The sequence below is a fragment of the Candoia aspera genome, chromosome 3 (genome assembly GCF_035149785.1).
Source record: "Candoia aspera isolate rCanAsp1 chromosome 3, rCanAsp1.hap2, whole genome shotgun sequence".
NCBI lineage: Eukaryota > Metazoa > Chordata > Lepidosauria > Squamata > Boidae > Candoia > Candoia aspera.
The window spans coordinates 107,108,204-107,126,632 of record NC_086155.1 but is presented as its reverse complement, the minus strand read 5'-3'; the positions used below and the strand labels follow the sequence as shown (position 1 = coordinate 107,126,632).

The 18,429-nt window shown below is 39.9% G+C and overlaps 1 protein-coding gene across 1 annotated transcript in view; it reads right to left on the bottom strand.

The window, feature by feature from the left end:
- TNR (tenascin R) overlaps positions 1-18,429 on the bottom strand; it is a 126,354-nt gene that overhangs the window by 49,602 nt on the left and 58,323 nt on the right. Inside the window, exons 9-12 of the mRNA XM_063298490.1 lie at positions 11,127-11,390; positions 9,929-10,195; positions 1,542-1,661; positions 68-70 (exon numbers count right to left, since the gene is read on the bottom strand). Coding sequence (XP_063154560.1) covers positions 68-70; positions 1,542-1,661; positions 9,929-10,195; positions 11,127-11,390 — 654 coding nt within the window. The remainder of the gene's footprint in view (positions 1-67; positions 71-1,541; positions 1,662-9,928; positions 10,196-11,126; positions 11,391-18,429) is intronic.

Here is an 18,429-nt window from a genome sequence, read left to right as displayed (position 1 = left end):
TTCCTTCTTTTCTAGATCCAAGTAAGCACCTAAAATCTGGGGAAGTGGCCATTGGAAGTCTTCTAACCCACTGGAAGAATACTAATTGGCAGTCATATGCAGAAAATCTCTGGTATTGTTTCAGTTCAAACTTGGTGGACTTCATAATTGAAAGTGCAATCCAGAAATGTACAGAATACTTTCTTGACACTGTGCATTACTATTAAAGGTGGATTGTAGTTAGCAAATTGTCTGAAGGAGAGGCTTCTCCAGCATAACTTACCTCATGGGAAAATTCAGAGATCCTTGAAATATACTTTGAGAACCAATCCAAGAATAGATTTACTATTCCCAGTACTTTTGGAGATACCTTTATCTATGCTTTGCTTTAAGATTTTCTAAGCATGATAAAATTCCTGTTCTAACAGCCTAGACAACTCCACATACTCACTGGGTTCATGTATTGTGCAAAATAATACTGTAGTTTGTTTGGTTTTGGCTTAAAATATTTGAACTCACCATTGTGGTTTGTAAACTACGACTTCTAGCCATAGTTTACAAGCTATGTAAACTATTGTATTGTGTGAACCAAGCTAATTGCAGCTTATTTGATAAGCCAATGGTGGCTTACCACAATGTATGAACTCATATTATACTTGCTTGGGGAAACATGTTGTTTATTATTTATTTGGTAGATTTATATTTTGCCTCTTCTGTAGTTTAAGGGAGCTTGTATGTGATTTCATTTAATTTTATCCCTACAGTAAAAACCTGTGAATTAGGTTGGGCTAAGAGATAATGACTGGCCCAAACCACCTTGTAAGTTTCCATGGCTGAAGATGGATTTGAACCTGTATCTCTCTTATCCTGATTCAGTACTTTAATTACTACAGTATATTCTATACAATAAATAGACATATATGCATCTACTCAACTCCAATTTCTCTGCAAATGTATAGTGCTATTTTGCTCTTTATGTTTTTCAAAATATGCAATTGCATTATATGTAAACATGCTTCCATGTTTAGAGCAGGATGTCAGAAGGAAAGGCAGATGACAGAATTACATATACAGTGAATTACTTCTGGGGAATGTGTATTTCAAGTAATTAGCAAATGACTTTTTGTATAGAAGTAGCTTATTCAAGGTGCTTGTCAAATGCAATGAAGGTCCCTTGCCAAAACATTTACCCCTGCTTAATTTTAATTGCCCATCTGTCTTTTAAAGTTAAAATCTTTGGAAGTCTGGCCTATCATTTTATGGAACTGCAACAGAATAATTTTTTCAGCACATTAAGACTGCAATTCTCAGCAAACATAACGGAGAATAAGCTGTATCCAATAAGCTGGGTCTTAAGTCTGAATGGGACTATGTTGCTAGTCTCTCTTCAAAGGAAAAACTGTTCATGCATTCAGTAAGAATCTTGATAATGTTGCCTGAAACTAGAGCAGCTGGTTAATTAGTTATCCTGTTGAAGCCTGGCATTAGTTTAAATCCATTTATATATTGTCTATTGGAGCCCAAAACTCCATTCACAAACTTTTGGGATGAAGCAGTATTACCTCGGATAGATTTGCAGGAAATCTTATAGTGGTCAAAAGGTGCAATTGGAGGTGCCCAATGGAGAGTCACAGATTCTGTAGTCACATTGATAATTGTCAGGTTCTTTGGTGGATCAATCCCTATATGAAACAAAAGGCAGCGGGTAAAAATTTAAGAACTTCACATTGTAATGGGCATATAGTGAATCCCTTTGGGTAGCAATTATATATATATATATATAGTACATAGTGATCTCATAACAAAATAAGTGATTCCTGATATTCTACTTTTAAACTTTTCTTAAAGAACTTTTATTAATTATTTTCAACATAGAGATAAAAACTAACAAGAATGAAATAAAGAGACCTACAAAGAAAAGAGAAAAAACTAGAAAGTGTGGAAATACAAACAAAACTACTACAGAGTGACTTCCGACTTTCTACAGCAAAGATATAGTACATAAATCAATATCAACCTCTTACTCCAATTTAGATTATAGTAAGCATTATTTCTACAAAACACTTCAATTCTCAATAGAGCATCCCCTTCTAAAACAACTTTTCCCTCCCAGTTAGAGAACATAAGAAACCCCTTCAAATGTAATTTTTCATCTGTTAAACTAATAAACATTATCCTTATCCACTATAATTTACTCCAATCTGCCAGCTACTTTTTACCTTTTCTGATGACCAGAATAAGGGAATTTTTCCAAATGATGAAAAATAGGAAATTTGTGATATACTTCATAGGCAGTTGTGTTATACTGGAAGTCTAAACATTTTTCTCTTATGCATTGCAATCAGAGGAGGTGTTTGATCTTAGCAGTGATGGGGAAAAATCATGTTCATTTGAAGAGCCTGATTAAACAGGACTTCTTTGTTCTATAGCACTGCTTCAAAATGACATTCCTGACATGCTTTTTAAAAATGCTTACAATTAATCCCAATTAGAGTACACATTTTTTTTGCATTCATCATTTATCATGGTTTGCTAGAAGTTACATATGTCGCCTCCTTGATTATGTTATTTTAAAGTTTTAAAAGTCTTCTCCATGCTGGTAACTGTGGTATACTTTTTAAACAATACTTATCATTATGCATATTTACATATTTACATTCATTTATTCCAGTAATTTGCAGCTTTTTATCTGCTATACCCTTAGGGGTAATTTGTATGGATGTCTATGAGGGCTACATAGTAGGTGGGTTAAAGCAAGAAGTAGATGGAGCCAAAATCCAAGGTAGTTGCAGTTAACAATTTTCTTTTACGTATCCCAGGCTTTTCTCAGGGCCGTAACTAGGGGGGGCAAGCGGGGCATGTGCCCTGGGTGCCGCACTGGAGGGGGTGCCAAAATGAGTGCTGGGGGGGCACCAAAATGGGCACGGAATCCATGTTTGCCCCGGGTGACACAGACCCTACTTGTGGGCCTGGCTTTTCTTACTAGAAGTCTGAACTAATCTGTTATACTGAACTTTGGAAGTAAACTGAATGTGACCCGTGATCCTAGGAAAACTGGTTTTCCACCCGATTTCTATAAAAATTCAGAGTTTCCTACTGCTCTTTAACATTAGCAACACGTTTGAGTACTTTCAAATGAAGCGAGGAGTGATATGCATATGTGCACACCTCACAATTAGAAGCAGAGTGGGACTGTCTCTCTCCCACTACCCACTGCTGGAAGCTATGCTTCAGGTATTGGTTATCCTGATTCACTTCTCTTGGGTGGGTTTCTGAAATAGCATATTTTAGTAAAAAGAAAGGAAGAAAGGTCCTGAGTCATTTTCTGACCCTTTGGGGGGATGCCGCTTTCGTGATGTTTTCTTGGCAGACTATAGAGCGGGGTGGTTTGCCATTGCCTTCCCCAGTCGTCGCCTTCCCCAGCAAGCTGGGTGCTCATTTTACCGACCTCGGAAGGATGGAAGTCTGAGTCAACCTGAGGCGGCTACCCGAGAAACCACCCTCCGCTGGGATCAAACTCAGGTCGTGGGGAGTGTTTCGGTTGCAGTACTGCCGCCTACCACTCTGCGCCACACGAGGCTCTAAAAAGATTTGCTTTATTATTGTAAATAGCACCAGGACAAGAGGTGACTAGCTGTTTGGCGTGGAAGTATCAGGGTGACATAGGGTTGCCAACCTCCCCACTTCACCCCACCCTCCATGATTCATGTTCCTTTTTACAATGTATAGCTTGGCTCTGAGTGATGTGTGGGGTCCAGCATTGTGCTGCCAAGAAAATGTGGTATTTTGATAGGAAGAAAATGGTGGTAGAGGAGAGACTTCAGTTTTGTTATATTGAAACAAAAATGTGTTTTTCTCCTATTTTTATTGATTACTGAAATATATACTAAATATACTGTATGTTACATTAGAACTGCTTGGTATCATTCTTCAGCAGTGATATATTATTTTCCAAAATCTTATCATTTTATCTATCTATCTATCTATCTATCTATCTATCTATCTATCTATCTATCTATCTATTTTAGTTGTCATTATTGATGAAAAGACCATAAAATGTGGACTGAAGTGGGTGTGAGTGAGTGAGTGAGTGAGTGAGTGAGTGAGTGAGTGAATGGGCTTTGGCCTTCACTCAGTTTGAAGCCAGAAATGGGTTGTCTTGTTAGAAATTCCATTGTTAAGGAGCCAACCCTAACATATTCAGTGAATCTACTTGTATTAGTCAAGCTTCAATATCTCTGCAATTTTTACAACAAATAAGACAGTTATGTAATAAGTGAAAGCATTGTCATGAGACGGAAACGACTGTGCCTATTCTTCCATTGTTCCTAAATGTTCTACAAAGCCAAAAAAAAAAGGTTCTTCTACCCAAATGTTTACTTTTTCTGATGCTGTAAAAAAGTGCTTTCATTTGATAAAGGGTTATTAATTCTTTGTTATTTGGGTTTTACAGGGTGGGAATCCTTTCTACATTTAGTTCAGACAGTTTAAAGAGTCTCTTTTCTGTGCTCTGGAACACCAGTGAAAGTAGATGGTCAGATCTATTCTTTGAAAGGATGAGGAAGAAAAGCATAGTTCTGGGTGAATGACAACATAGTCGGGGTGGGGGTGGGGGGAAGCACAAATGAAAAAGTTACATGAGTTGCCAGAGGGAGGGAGCGGTCAAAATGATTAATTAATGTATGCCTCACGGTCTCTAAGGTGTGTTTTGCGTTCAAAGATTCTTCACAGTCTTGTGCAGTGGATGATCATATCCTATGTTTTCAACTTAAAATCTCCCCAGTGAGGGAACATCTCAGGCAGAGATGTCAGTTATGTGAATTGCCAACAGTTACTGAGCTTCAAAGCTGAGAAATGCAAAGGAAAACAGTAAACCATGGGAAGGATGGGAGAAAGAAACATCTTTATATGCATAAAGAAGGAGTTTCACTTTCATGTTGACAAAAGGCAATCAAGTGTATTAGTGGAACCTTCCTAGAATGCAATAAAGATTCTTATCTAGCCATGCTGGGTTGTGTGACAGAGTCTTAAGATGAGTAGAAGCCTATGGTCTAATGACCTGGTGTTGAAATTAGTGCCTGGGAAATTGTACTGAAGTTTTGCCAGTGAATCTGATATTCAGTCTGAAATCTGTGTTGTTCCATAAAAACAACTCTTTTTGAAGTGGCATCCCACCTTATATGCTGGGTGGGTCAAGATCCTGGCTAGATTTAACCACCAGTAAAAGTAATCAGGTGGTGTGGTAGAACTACAAAATCACTCACTCAGCTAGTGGATCAGTCTCTTTCTTCTCATGTAAATATCACATCAGTGTTTACATATAAAAAATGTAGATATCAGGAAGAAAGATCCTAGTCTAGTCTTCTTTCTGAAATGCTAGATTTTTTATGTGTTGACATATGTGTGTGTGTGTGTGTGGGGGAGAGAGAGAGAGAGAGAAGTATTCATTTGTATCCTCAAGTAGGACAGTCCCAAAACGTATCTATTGCTTCACCAAGGACTAGGCTTTTGTCTCCCACACACACATCAGCTGGAAGAAGGCTTGTGGCCCTCTGAAGGGCATTTCAGAATGAAGTATACTGAACAAATTTGGTTTCTTGTCTGCAGTGTGGATTTGGAAGTTAACTGAGCATACATATATAATTCCTTTGTATTGCATGCGGAACGGATTGTATTCCCAAGGAAAAACTCAGAAAAGAAATAATAGAAGGATGGATATGAAGATCCCTGTAGCAACAACCCAGGACAAATTAACTGGCTGCAATAAAGGAGCCTTGGGATTTCTCATGCTGTTTAGAGTTTGACAGTCAGGTACAGGCTTATGACAGCAAGAAGAGAAAAGAAACAAACAAGTTCTGTAATCCTGCATGGGGTGGGGGTGGGGAGAGTAACTTTTCCAGGTCAGGAGTTACAACTTTCTCCCTTGACCAGCTGGAAGACCACAAGCAATACTGCTGGAAGGATGGTGATGTTGCCCTAAGAGTGATGACTGAATTATTTGGGGGATGGGACAAGGTAAGAATTTATTTGTTTATACAAAAATGTGTATGCAACCTACTTCACAGGAAAATACAGATATATACATCCCATAAAAAACAAATAGTAATCAAAATGAAAAACCTATCTCTAAGGCAGTCCTGACACCATCAGCACCCAAACACCCTGGGTCTGGAGACTAAGGGAATCTCAGGAGGCAAGGTTTTCCAAAGCATGGGGGCAGAAGGAATGTTGTCAGGCTCCTGATCCCTTCACTCACATAGGGTGGGGACCCACAGCATATCCTTGAAGAGATATACCAGATGGATTGAAACTTGCCAGGAGAGACTGTTCTGCAAACAGGGCTGGCTCTAGGCTAAGGCCGAGTAGGCCCTGGCCTATGGGTGCCAAATTTTAGGGGGCGCCAAAATCTGAAAAATACGATGAAAGAGCGAAAAGCAGTAGGTGCACTTCATGGGCCAGCGCACACGCTCATGGGTTAAATATAATTTTGCAGTGTAAATGGGGTGAAAATGTCTGAGAAATGTCTGAGAAAAGAAAAAAAGACATCTGGGACTGAAAATCATAAGTGAGCTGGCCCTATTTGTGAAAGTTGATGTAGAGAGTATGGAAGATGACCTTGATGGAAATATGCAAGAACCGTTATCTAGGCAAAAGAGGCTGAAACATTTTTTTTAAATCTGAGAAACCAGATAAAATTCAGAAGTGCCTCAGGCAGAGACCTTCCTGATTCACTGGAGTATAAAAAGGGAGAGGAGGTACAGCACAATCAGACTTGCAGGATTCTGTTATTAGAGCCAATCTCAATAAAGGCAGTTTTAGCCTTCCTGTGGAGTTGATTTCCTGGTTTCATCTATCAAATGGGGCTGACAGCTGAGCCATGTACGACTTTGAATTGGGCCCTGAAGCAAAGCAGTAGCAGTGCAACAACTGGAGCATAAGTATTATATGGCCTTATCTGCTAGCTCCAGTTAGCAACTAGCCACTGCATTTTGGACCAACTGTAGCTTCCAAGTCCTCTCCAAAGGCAGCCTATGTGTTGCAGTGGTTTAACTGTGAGGTGACTAGGATGAGGTCACTGCAATCAGGGCCTCCAACCCCTCCCCCCCGCCCGTGCAACCGCCATACCAGCCAAAGATGGGCAGGAGCTGTGAACGTGTGAGAACCCTCAGATCATGGACCTGCTCTTCTGGGGGAGTGTGAGTGGGAAGCAGGCCAGTCCCATTTTCATTCCTAAAAGCTCTCTGTTGCCGTTAAAACCAATTTCAGGCTGAGGGGGTTGTGTGTGTGGGTGCACGTGTGTGTGCGTGTGCGGGTAGTTAAGGAGAAATGGAATCAGTCTGCTTCCCAGAAGCCCCCCTCTTCCATTTCCACTCTTATTTTTAAGGAAGGAAACAAACAAAAATCAGCAGTTCTATTGACCAAATTTCAGCTGTGTGATCCTGTATTCTGAAAATGGTTTGCTGGGGTACCAGCTCTCTCTGTAGTCCAGACAAGTGAAGGCAAAGTGCTATTAATGGCACTAGCAATGGGGATTTGTGAGAAGACAAAAAATAGAGATCTTCTTGTCCTTGTCATTACTGCTGCTCACTCCAGTCTGAAGTCTATGACCACAGATTGTGTTATGGCTACTTGTTTCTAGCTGGAAGCCTCTCTACAGCTAGTTATGAGAACAAGTCTAAGTCACCTTAGCCTCCAGCAAGGTTCTCTTCATTCTTACCTCCTGAGGAATAATTTTGGAATCTACAGAATAATACTGACTTCCTTCAGAGGAGCCTCCAACTCTTGTATGCTGCATTAGTTTCTGTTCCAGCCATTGCCCCTCATCAGAAAAGGATAAATCCTCAACTAGACTTACACCAAGATTCAGCTGGCAGATATATTTGTGATACGTATTTATGGCTTACAGGAATTGTTAATAATGTAAATGCATTATTTGGAACAGACCACCAGTTCTCCAACAGCAGAGTTGGAGAATTACAGCACTAAGATAAATAAATTGAGATGGAACATTGATTTCTGGTTACTTCACAGATACCTACTTCACAGATCAAAAATTAGATTTACGCCTTGTTATAATTCTCGTAACAAACATTATGGCTTCAGATGTCATTCTTAGATTAGAAATAACCTGTATTGTTCCTCTGTTATATTGAAACATTCCATGTTTCAAACATGAGTTAAAGAGGTCTTTTTGGAATATGATGAAATATATGCTCTTTAAAGCAGTCCCATCTTTTTTTCAGATTTCTGTGCATTAGTGAAAACAGATGGGGCTGTTTAAGGAGCTGATTTATTAAAGCAGCTGTATCCTAATGTGACTCCTTCAAGCAGTATAGAGGATTGAAACATACAGTGATTTATGTTTTCAGATATTTCAGAAAACTGGACTGTTTATGTTAAATAGGTATAGTAAGATAGTCTAGCTTGGGTTAAATGTGATTTTTAATACTGAATAAGAGTTTAGTGTAAATCAAAGAGCATTCTCTCATTTCAAAGATTGTCTTTAACATGTACTTCTTCTTATTTATTTATTTATATATCTATATCTATATCTATATATTTATTCATTTACTAGATTTATAAGGCTGCCCAGCTCCAACAATGTGACTCTGGGCAGCATACAACAGAAAAACAAACAATAAACCAGAAATAAAACCTCAAATAATATAAAACAGATTATATAAATATAAAATATAAAATATGACATGGCGATGGCAACCAAGCACAATAATAAAAACATCCAAAAGGGGACCCTACTCAACTGGCCTCAAATGCCTGGTGGAAAAGTCAGGTCTTAACAGCTTTCCTGAAGTCAACCATAATTTGGGGCGGGGGAGAGATAAGCACAGGGGCAACCACTGAAAAGGCACTCTTCCTAGGTCCCATAGGGGGCCTTGTGATCAACTCTCCTGCTGAAGAGATTAAAAAGTAGGCATCACACCACAATAGAGAACACCCTGCTCTTTTTAGATTAATATACAACTGAAGCCAGAGATGTTTCTTTTGGGACTGATTGACAAAACGTTGGAAAAAACTCATGGAACAGCGGCAAGACTTTTATATGCACAATGGTGGAAAGATTTGAGATTACCCACAATGGAAGAGTGGATGGTGAAGATGATGGAGCTTGCTGAGATGGTTAAATTGACAGCCTTGATTAGAGAAATGACACTAAGTTTAATGCCTACTGGAAACCCCTTTTGGACTTTTTGCGTGAAACAGAAAAAAATGAAATTATGATATATGGGTTTGATGATTAGAAAAAAATAGATGATAGAAAAAATGAAACTTATGTTGTGACCATTGAGTAAGAGTTCAATTTAAATGTATACCTATAGCTGTTGTAAAAGAAATCGGAAGTCATTTCTTTATATCTCTTTTCCTTTTTTTCCTGCACTTATTCCTTCCTTCCTTCCTTCCTTCCTTCCTTCCTTCCTTCCTTCCTTCCTTCCTTCCTTCCTTCCTTCCTTCTTCTCTTTCCCTTATCTTAAATATTAATTTGTTAGTTTTTATCTTTCTTGCTTAAAAATTTAATAAAGTTATTATAAAAAAAAGAGGAGAGGCTCATTTTGAAGAACTACAGCAGAATACCAGATAAAGCAGGTATGCTTTGGATATGGGTTTATCCTCTAGCTTGTTCTTTGTTCACCTGATTTATTTATTTTAAATATTTATGAGATCTATCTAGAAGATCTCATGGCAGATTATATTCCATTAGAAAGCAATAAAAACACTAAAATTAAGTAAAAAAATAACTGAAGGCTGGTCCAGGTTACAATCTTGCTACCGCTACCTGCATTACCAATGGCTTCTGAGCAGTTGTCAAGGGCAGACTTGTTAAAAATAAATTTAAGTTGTAAGTATATTCTTTTAAACTTTTACTGATATATTTCATTAATAAAGGTATAGAAACTTTTTTTTAAAAAGAGAGAACACCCTGCTCTTTTACCTGTTGTGACTGAACCAACGATGGGCTCAGAGCTGACAAGGCCATGCACAGCCACCAGGGACATGATATATTCTGTGGATGGTTGTAGACCTGACAAAGCAGCATGTCTCTTCATAGGGTCCAGCATCACTTCCTTGGTTTCCTCTTTATCTTTGGGGCTGTAGTTCAATATCAGCTTATCTGCTGGAGGTGAGGGATCATTCCACGTGATGTTCACGCTGGAGGAAGTTACATGAGAAAAGTGAAGTTGTGTGATTGGTCGGAACCCTAAAAATAAGAGCAGAGAATAGAGTTGTAAATGTGAAAATGGATATGAAATGTAATGATAAAGTTAGGTGTGTTCATCAAATAATCAGAGGCAGTTTTCATTAACATAGAAATAGGGCAGGGCTAAACCTCAAGGCTATATGCGTACCGTAAAAGCTTGAGTGTGAGTATGTGAAACCTTGCATAAATTATCATGATACATTAAGGATAATATTAACCCAGCTTAATTAATTAATTTAAAATAGAGTCAAATGTGCCTCTCAGCTAAGAAAGGTTACAATTAAGATGAAGGGAATTTATCTCTGGAATGTATCTGGTGAGCACTCTTGAATTTTAGCTCACTGTGATGGAGCATGTCCCTGGGGAGGGGGGTGATGTGATGGATCTCGGAGCTGAGGGAGGAGAGAGCGCATTCCAGGGAGATAAATGTTCTCTCAGTGTTGAGAGCATTGGGAGGCCGGCCAAGAAAGTTAGGCTGGACCCGCCTTAGAGTCCAGGGAGTATTTTTCCTTTAGAGCAATTAGGATACCTTTAGTCTGGCAAGATTCTGTATAGGGTAGGAATAATAAAGAAACTAGAGTACAACTGCATCTCAGCATGGTTCTTGCCCGCTTTCCTGACACTCACTGATTTGAGAAATTACTGTTCCAAAATTGATTATTCTGTACAAAAGGAGAGGTCAAGAAAGGCTGCAGCTCATGAGGAACAGGGATGTGGGAAAAATTAAGTGTGTGTGTGTACATGCACATGGACATTCAGATACCCAGTCCATGAGAGAAATCTTCCAAATAGGAGAGGGCTTTGTCCAAGACAAACCATTTGCACCAACCAAATGTGACATGGGATGCTTAGATAGCCATAAAACAGCAATGGAAGACTTTTGAGATGATCCTCAGTACCTGATTAATATAATCGGATAGTTATTTAATACCTGTGAAGGCATCCACTGTGCTTTCCAAGCTTTGCTGTCGGCCCCTTTCAGCAATGACCGAGATAGTATATTCAGTCCCAGGTTCTAAGTCTGAGAGTGTAAGCTCAGACTTATCTTTAGCAACAGTAACCTCAGATGCCATTCCTGAAGCTTGCATGAAGATGACCCGGTAATGATCAATGGGACCCTTGGCTTTGGTCCAGGACACAGAGATGGATGTTTCTGTGGAAGCTGTCACAATCAGATTGTGAGGGCTGTCGAGCTCTGTGGCAGCAGAAGGATATGTAAAAAGACAGAAAGTAACCATGGCTTGGAATGGATTCACCTGCGAGATAAGAACTAAATTAATTTCTGAGTTTTATGCTGATTTTAGGTTATTATTTTGTTTTCATGTCTATACATTTATATAAGTGTTAATTTAAACCACCCAAGCCATTTGAGGAACACAGCTGGAATATGAAAAGATAGATACACAGATTTCAGAACAACATATTATACTAGAAAGTCTGTCATGAAGTCATTGCATAAGAACATTCCCACTGAAAATGTATTTAAATGTGAATATGACTTGAGAAGTAGGATAGGAATGTCTGTCTCTTTATAGAGTTTCTATCTGTTTCTATATAGAGAACACAGGCAAACCCCTCCATAGTAGCCATTAGCTGTCATGTCAATAGTTCCTAGCTTAAAAAGATCCAACAGCTACACCTCTTTCCTACCACCAAACGTGGCCCTCAACGATTTGTGACCACAACTAGTGGCATTTTTCCATCACAGCTATCAATAATAAAATATTAAATTGCTGTCAGCCAGCTGTCTTTTAATTGTCTTTCAGAACTTCTATGTAAGGGGTGAGTCTGCACAACATGGTAGGGTAAGAGCTCATACACACAGCAACTGAAATGTGCTTTTCTCCCATCCTTGAGATGTAAGGAAGCACACCAATAAAGAAACCATTGTTCCCACAGCTGATGGTGGTCGTGTTGCTGCCCTTACAGAATGTAATGTTGGATACTTTCAGGGCAGTGGTTGGTGGGTTCCTGGTTGACCTTTCCCATCTCACGTAGCCTCACCTCCTGGTAGGTAAACAAATCACCAACTGCTGTTCTGAACATGTGGTGTGGTTGAGATAAATGTGCTCTATTAAAAAATGCCCATTTCCCCTTTGCTGTGTCTTGTCCCACAGCATTTCTCCCTCAAAATCACTTCCCTTTCATGGGAAGGGGATAGTTTGTCTTTTTCTTCAATGTGGTTGAAGGGGCCAGGGCAACCCCCCTACCTCAAATGCCCAATACTGTACTGAAAGGGGAGATGAAAGATGGAAACATTCTGGAGGGAGCCCTGCCAGTCTCTGAAGAAGGGAAGGAGCCGGTGCAGCTTGGCTCTTGTGCCACAGTACTACTTCCTTCCTACATGCCTTCCTTGTTGAAAGCTTTCCATGGATGAAGAGACTGGCAGCTGCAGTTAGTGGATGGTAGGCTCTGACTCTGGGCCTCCAGCCCCCACTATATGTATTGTATAGGAGCCATCCAGACATAAAACCCTTGAGCTAGATGGGAGGAAGCAGTCCTGCAAAGGGCTGGTTGAAGCCCAATAGATTGCCAACTTCTGAAGGCTTCTCTGTGTAGGTCCACATGGAAAGTCTGCCAAAATAACAGGGAGAACAAAACTTCTTGGACCTGCTTCAGCCTGTCTCAGCAGCAGACTACCTGTGAGATAATGGCTGTGTTGTGAGGACATGTCCTCAGCAAGCAGTAAGTGAGGGGTCTTTGTGCTGCAGTAAGAAGACTCTATTTTGCAGCGACCTGTGCAAATAAAAACTTCATTGGCCTTGCTTGGTTTTTTAAAAATATGTAGAGGATCTTGTAGTGGGTTATAGCCATAAACAAAATAAATCAATAAAACCAATGATAGACAGACAGACAGACAGACAGACATCCCTTCAAGTCAATCTTGACTCTTGGACAAATCTCTGCAATTTTCTTGGCAACATTTCTGGAAGTGGTTTGCCGCTGCTTTCTTCCTAAGGCAGAGAGACATCCAAGGTCACCCAGCTGGCTTCATGCCTAAGGCAGGACTAGAACAGACAGTCTCCCATTTTCTAGACCGGTGTCTTAATCATTGCACCAAACTGGCTCTTAGGAAAAATAATGCATTAATTTAAAACACAATAATTAAGCACATGACACTGACAGAGAGGCACTGATAGGCCAAAAGACATGGACAGGCTGTGGATATTAAGTGCTGAATGGGAAAGGCCAAAGCTAATGTTTCACCTAATGCCAAAAGACAAGTAATGCCATTGCCAGCTCATTCTCCAGGGGAGAAGCATTTGTGAAGTTAGGGTACCACAATAGAGAAAGTCCTCTCCTGCATTCCACATGAAAACGATTTATATCAATGCAGGCTTGAGGTTCGGATGGTGTGACCTGAGTTTTTCTGCCTCATTGATCTATCAATTTCCCTTCTCCCTAATCTGAAACAGCTCTTAAAAGTACAGGTCTCTAAAATACAGACTGGCAAACCTAATGATCCAAGCATGCAGCGCAATCAGCCAAACCTAATATGGGAAAGAAGTAGAGTTGAGTAACACTGATAGAGCAGTGTGATCTGAAAATCAATATTTTGAGATTCTAAGGCAGGCTTTGATATTTGCCACTCTAATCACTATATAAATATCAAATAAAGGCAAAAGCTGTCTGCATTGAATTACCAGCTGTAAATACTTCCCCATGTGTAAAACGTCAGTTTGCTTATGGGTCTATAAAAATAGAATATCTTTAACCCTATTCTCCCCAGTACACACAGAAATGGAGGCTATATCAGAGTTCTTCCCCGGATCTGTACTGTTTTATTATGTACATCTGCTTTTAATTCAGAGACAGAGATAAAGAGTTCTTAAGAGCATGCTCATGAGTATGAATGACAGAAGCTTGGCAGTATTCCTCCTTAAACCCTTCAGCTTCTTGTTCCCATATGTATTTGTTGTCGTAAAGATAGGTAAGGAGGTCAGATGTAGAAGAGGAGAATCTGAGAGAGCACATGTTGCTATTTCCACTGAGGGAAAGAGGGAGGATTCAAAAATCCTTTGCATGTGACTCAGCATGGAAGATAGAGTGAAAGTTGCCAACATTTGGTTCTGTGTTAAAGGTAATGTTTCCTGGGCTGAGTTGACTATGTGGGATCAGCCACTCTGTTTTCTTGGCATTAAATGGGTATGGTTTGCCACTACCTTTTTTACTAGCATGCTTTCCCCCCAGTGTTCTGGTCTGGTCTATGATCCTGCTTCGGTTGACTAAGTGCCATGATCTGCTTCTTTTAAAAGAAAAAATTCATAAATCCAGAGTACAGACAGTAATCTGAACAAGTTTTACCTGAAAGTTTCTGAGCTTTATCAAATTTCCGTGATGATGCAGCAAACTCTCAGGAACATGGTTTTCATTTTTTTCCCCAGAGAGAATAAAAAAGGGGGTAGAGGGAGACTTTCCACATTTTTCTTTGTTTTTTTTCTTCATATTGCACATTCTGGATCTGTACATATATGCTCTAGAAGTATCATAAATCAACAAATCCTCACTGTTATCTGATAAACACAGGAGAGTTGGTATAGGATTATTGTAAGCAAATGTTTAACAACCGGGTGGTGCCAGTTCTATTGTAGAGACTGACCCTTTTTCAGGGGGCTAGATTGCATGGCTAAGTATACTCCTGCCCCCTGGGATACTGCCCCCCAAAATCTCAGGGAGCACTGAGCCCTGCTTGCTATAAAGGACAGCAGAATGACCTGTCCCACCATATAAGACATTACCTAGACCTTGATGATCAAACAGTAAAGCATTACAGAATGAGTTGACTTGAGGGTCATTAAATTTTGTATGTTGTCATTTTTAACTGCAGAAATTATTCTCATATGGAAGACCAGAATGTGGGACAGATGTATGACTTTATCTGCTTGCAAGTCACACTCAGGGTTACTTAACATACACTGAATATTCTCTAACAGCAACTGAGGGAGAGGAAGCATCAACTCTTGTCTGTGCTAGGCAAATCTATTACAATACTACAGCATTTTTGACAGGAGCTACCCAGCTATGGCTAACAAATTTCTAACTAAGAAATGCACACACTCTCCATCCATGTTTTCATATCATGCCTGAAGAAAGATAAGATGCAAGTTCACTGGGATGTATATTCTGTCTAAATATGGACTGATTGTGCATCACTTATTTAGGATTTATTTATTTGGTCATGTTTAAAGTGAGCCAGAAATATGAGGAGAGAAAATCTAATCACCTTGAGGTAAGGTAGTATTTTTGTGCTGGCTCACCTTAATGTTTTACCATAGCTGGTCATGGAAGGTAAATTTTATGATATCCCTATGGCATACTGGATTTGCCCTTGTGGTTCAGAGGAGGTTGAAACCCTGAGTCACGTTCAATTGTATTGCTCGTTTTATTGAGGTCCTTGTGCTACCATATCTCTCAATTTTTGACTAATAAACAAAGTAAGTCTGGTATAGTTTATACTTCCTTTTTACTGGCGGGTGCAGATAGAGCTGTTCCTCTTCATATGGCTAAATTGTATGCCGCAGCATGTTGAATCTGCCAAATGACTCTTCAAGGATTGGGTTAGTAATGAGTAATTTAAGCTCTGAGCTTTAGCTAGATCTTGCCAGCATGCTTTTCATGCTAATGTTTTGCTTTGTTATGTTCTTAACTTTGACTGCTCAATGACTGTAATAAAAATTTCCTTCCTTGCTTAGGGAAAGAAAGTACCAACTTTCCTCTGTTAGAATTTCTGAAGAATGTTCAGAGCAGTCCTTAAGTGTGGCTGAGAATCCTAGAGTTGGGCAGAAAATATAGTTTTGCTCCATAGTTGTTTTTAAATTAAACATATTTCCAATTAAAAATTTATTCAGATTCCAATATGAAGCCAAAATGAATTATAAACAGCTCCTGGCCCAGCAATTACATCATCACTGCACTGTAGACTGAAGGCATCTAAACATGGCTGCTGTCTTGGTATCAAAGGTAATTCTCATAAAGCAAGAAGCACCCACAATCCTCCAAGCCTTGAACATCTTTTGAAGGGTTTTGACCTCCATCATTCAAGTTGCAATCTGTTAGGAAGACGCCTACCATTTGGAATTTAGCAAACTCGAAATCTTGAATGCCTTTCAGCATACAGAAACTGTGCTTTTCATCACTGCGATGGCCTCATTATCTTCGTCTATGGGCTAAATGTCCATTATCCATCCTGCTGCAAGATAGTTTTACCCCATGTGAGTTCCAGAGAGGGATGGCTGGACAGACATGTCAGGCTGCAGGTCTTCCCAGCTTTCTGGAATTACTTCCAAAGGTTCACTTTTTGAGGACTGGTTTCTGTTTAGCAAGCAAAGAAGTGAAGAGATTATCTTGTGGGTTGGTAAATCCATGTCACTGGCATTGGAGTGTGTAGTGTGGAGAAAAGTGGCTGTCAAAAAGCCAGGAAAAGGTCCTTAGTAATGTGGTCCAAAGGGCTCTTTTGGAGCAGCTTCAGGATGGTTGAAATAGCTGCAGGCATGTTCTGATTGGATTGTCTGCAGAGTTCCATCAAAAGCAACCAGTTACCTCCCCTACTAAACAGTCTAGATTAAATTTGCTTAGCATATACTAAATATGCTTAGACTTTTCTTCGCGTTGTTTGTAAAGGAAGTTTTCTTTTTCCTCAAATGGCAACAGCTATTTGGACATTGTATTCAGAAGAAAACATTGTTGCTGTATAATGTTACTCCCCCCACCCCCATTACCTATTGGGGAATATTGATTTCCTGGCAGACCTTCATTCAGTCACTATTTCTCTCTCCAGCAACATCACCCACAAAAACAAAAACAAAGATGGCAGTGCAACAGAGGTATGTAGCCTCCCTGGGATCCACAGCATAGCACAAACAGCCATGGAGGAACAGAGCCCACCAGGCCAAATCTAGTTCAGCAGATCCCAAACCCCTAAGGCTCCTTCTCCATATCCTGTGGTTTGTCTGGATGGGAGGTCTCCTGCCACAAGGCTGGGAAAATACTGCTTTCCTGCCAAAACAGCTTGGACAGGCTTCAGCCTGTGTCAGCACTGGATGGCAACAAAATGGAGGTGACATTGTCAGGACATGTAATTGCATTGCCCTATGGCAAGCAGGCTGTCTGGATGAGCACTAAAACCATTCCAGAATAGAACATGGCCAGATTTTGGCACCATCCTTCAAGAATCCAATCTTAATTCTTGAGCTGAACTCTGTGAAGGAAAACTATTACATGGGAAGAGAACTGCCTGTCTCTAGATAGTCTAGAATGAACCTGGGATCTAGATCACTGCAGCAATATTTTATCTTTCTTTTAATCCATTACCTCAGCCTGTTGCACCGGTAAATTTCTTCCATTTGAGGGCATACACTAATAGAGAACTCAGCTAAGAATAGATCCTTATGTAGCTAAAACAGCATTATCCTACAAGATGGAGACATTCGCAGCTTTTCAGAGACATAAAAAATATTACAAAGGGAAAGAAAAATGAAATAAAGAAAATCAAAGAAAAAACTAAAGGGGAAGATCCAAATAGCTCAATAAGGATTAAGGGTGCTCAACAAACACAGAATGTGCATGTTGTGGAGGTAAATGTACTACCCCAAACAAGGCATTGTTAGCTGGCTGGAACTCTAAATGCTGTAACATTCTGTCTCATTTTTAATATAGTAAGTAAATGGACTCATTATTGTAACCACAGGTAATAACAATGTAGCAGAGCATAAAAAACAATAAAGTGAAATAACAGTAAATGAAAGTAGAAGATGATAAAAAACGCTGGATATAGGAAAACCAGATAAAGATAAACTCAGGGCTATAGTTAAGAACTTAAAATTCTGTAAGTTTAAATAACAACTGTCATGAGTACCGTTGAGCTGAAGGCATCAGCACAACGGCACACATGACAATACCTAGGAAGCAGAGGAAGGGATTTAAGATAAGCAAAGCACGCACAACAACAGACACAGACCCCGAGGAGAAGGGAATGACCCCGGCCAGATGATCCAGCCATCAGGACACAAAAGAGGAAGAAGGAAAGACAAAGACAGGGCGGATCACGAGGCACACCTGAAGCTGTCAGCAAAGCGCAACGGAGATCGCCCAGCTGACAGCAATCACCGGCCGGAGAAAGAAACCGATTATGGGCGAAGCCCGGAGCACCAGCAGGGGCCCTGCAACCCTTCACCTACCGGCACGGAAGCATGCAGGACAAAGGGGGGATGACGCAACCCAAAGTGGGGGGGGGG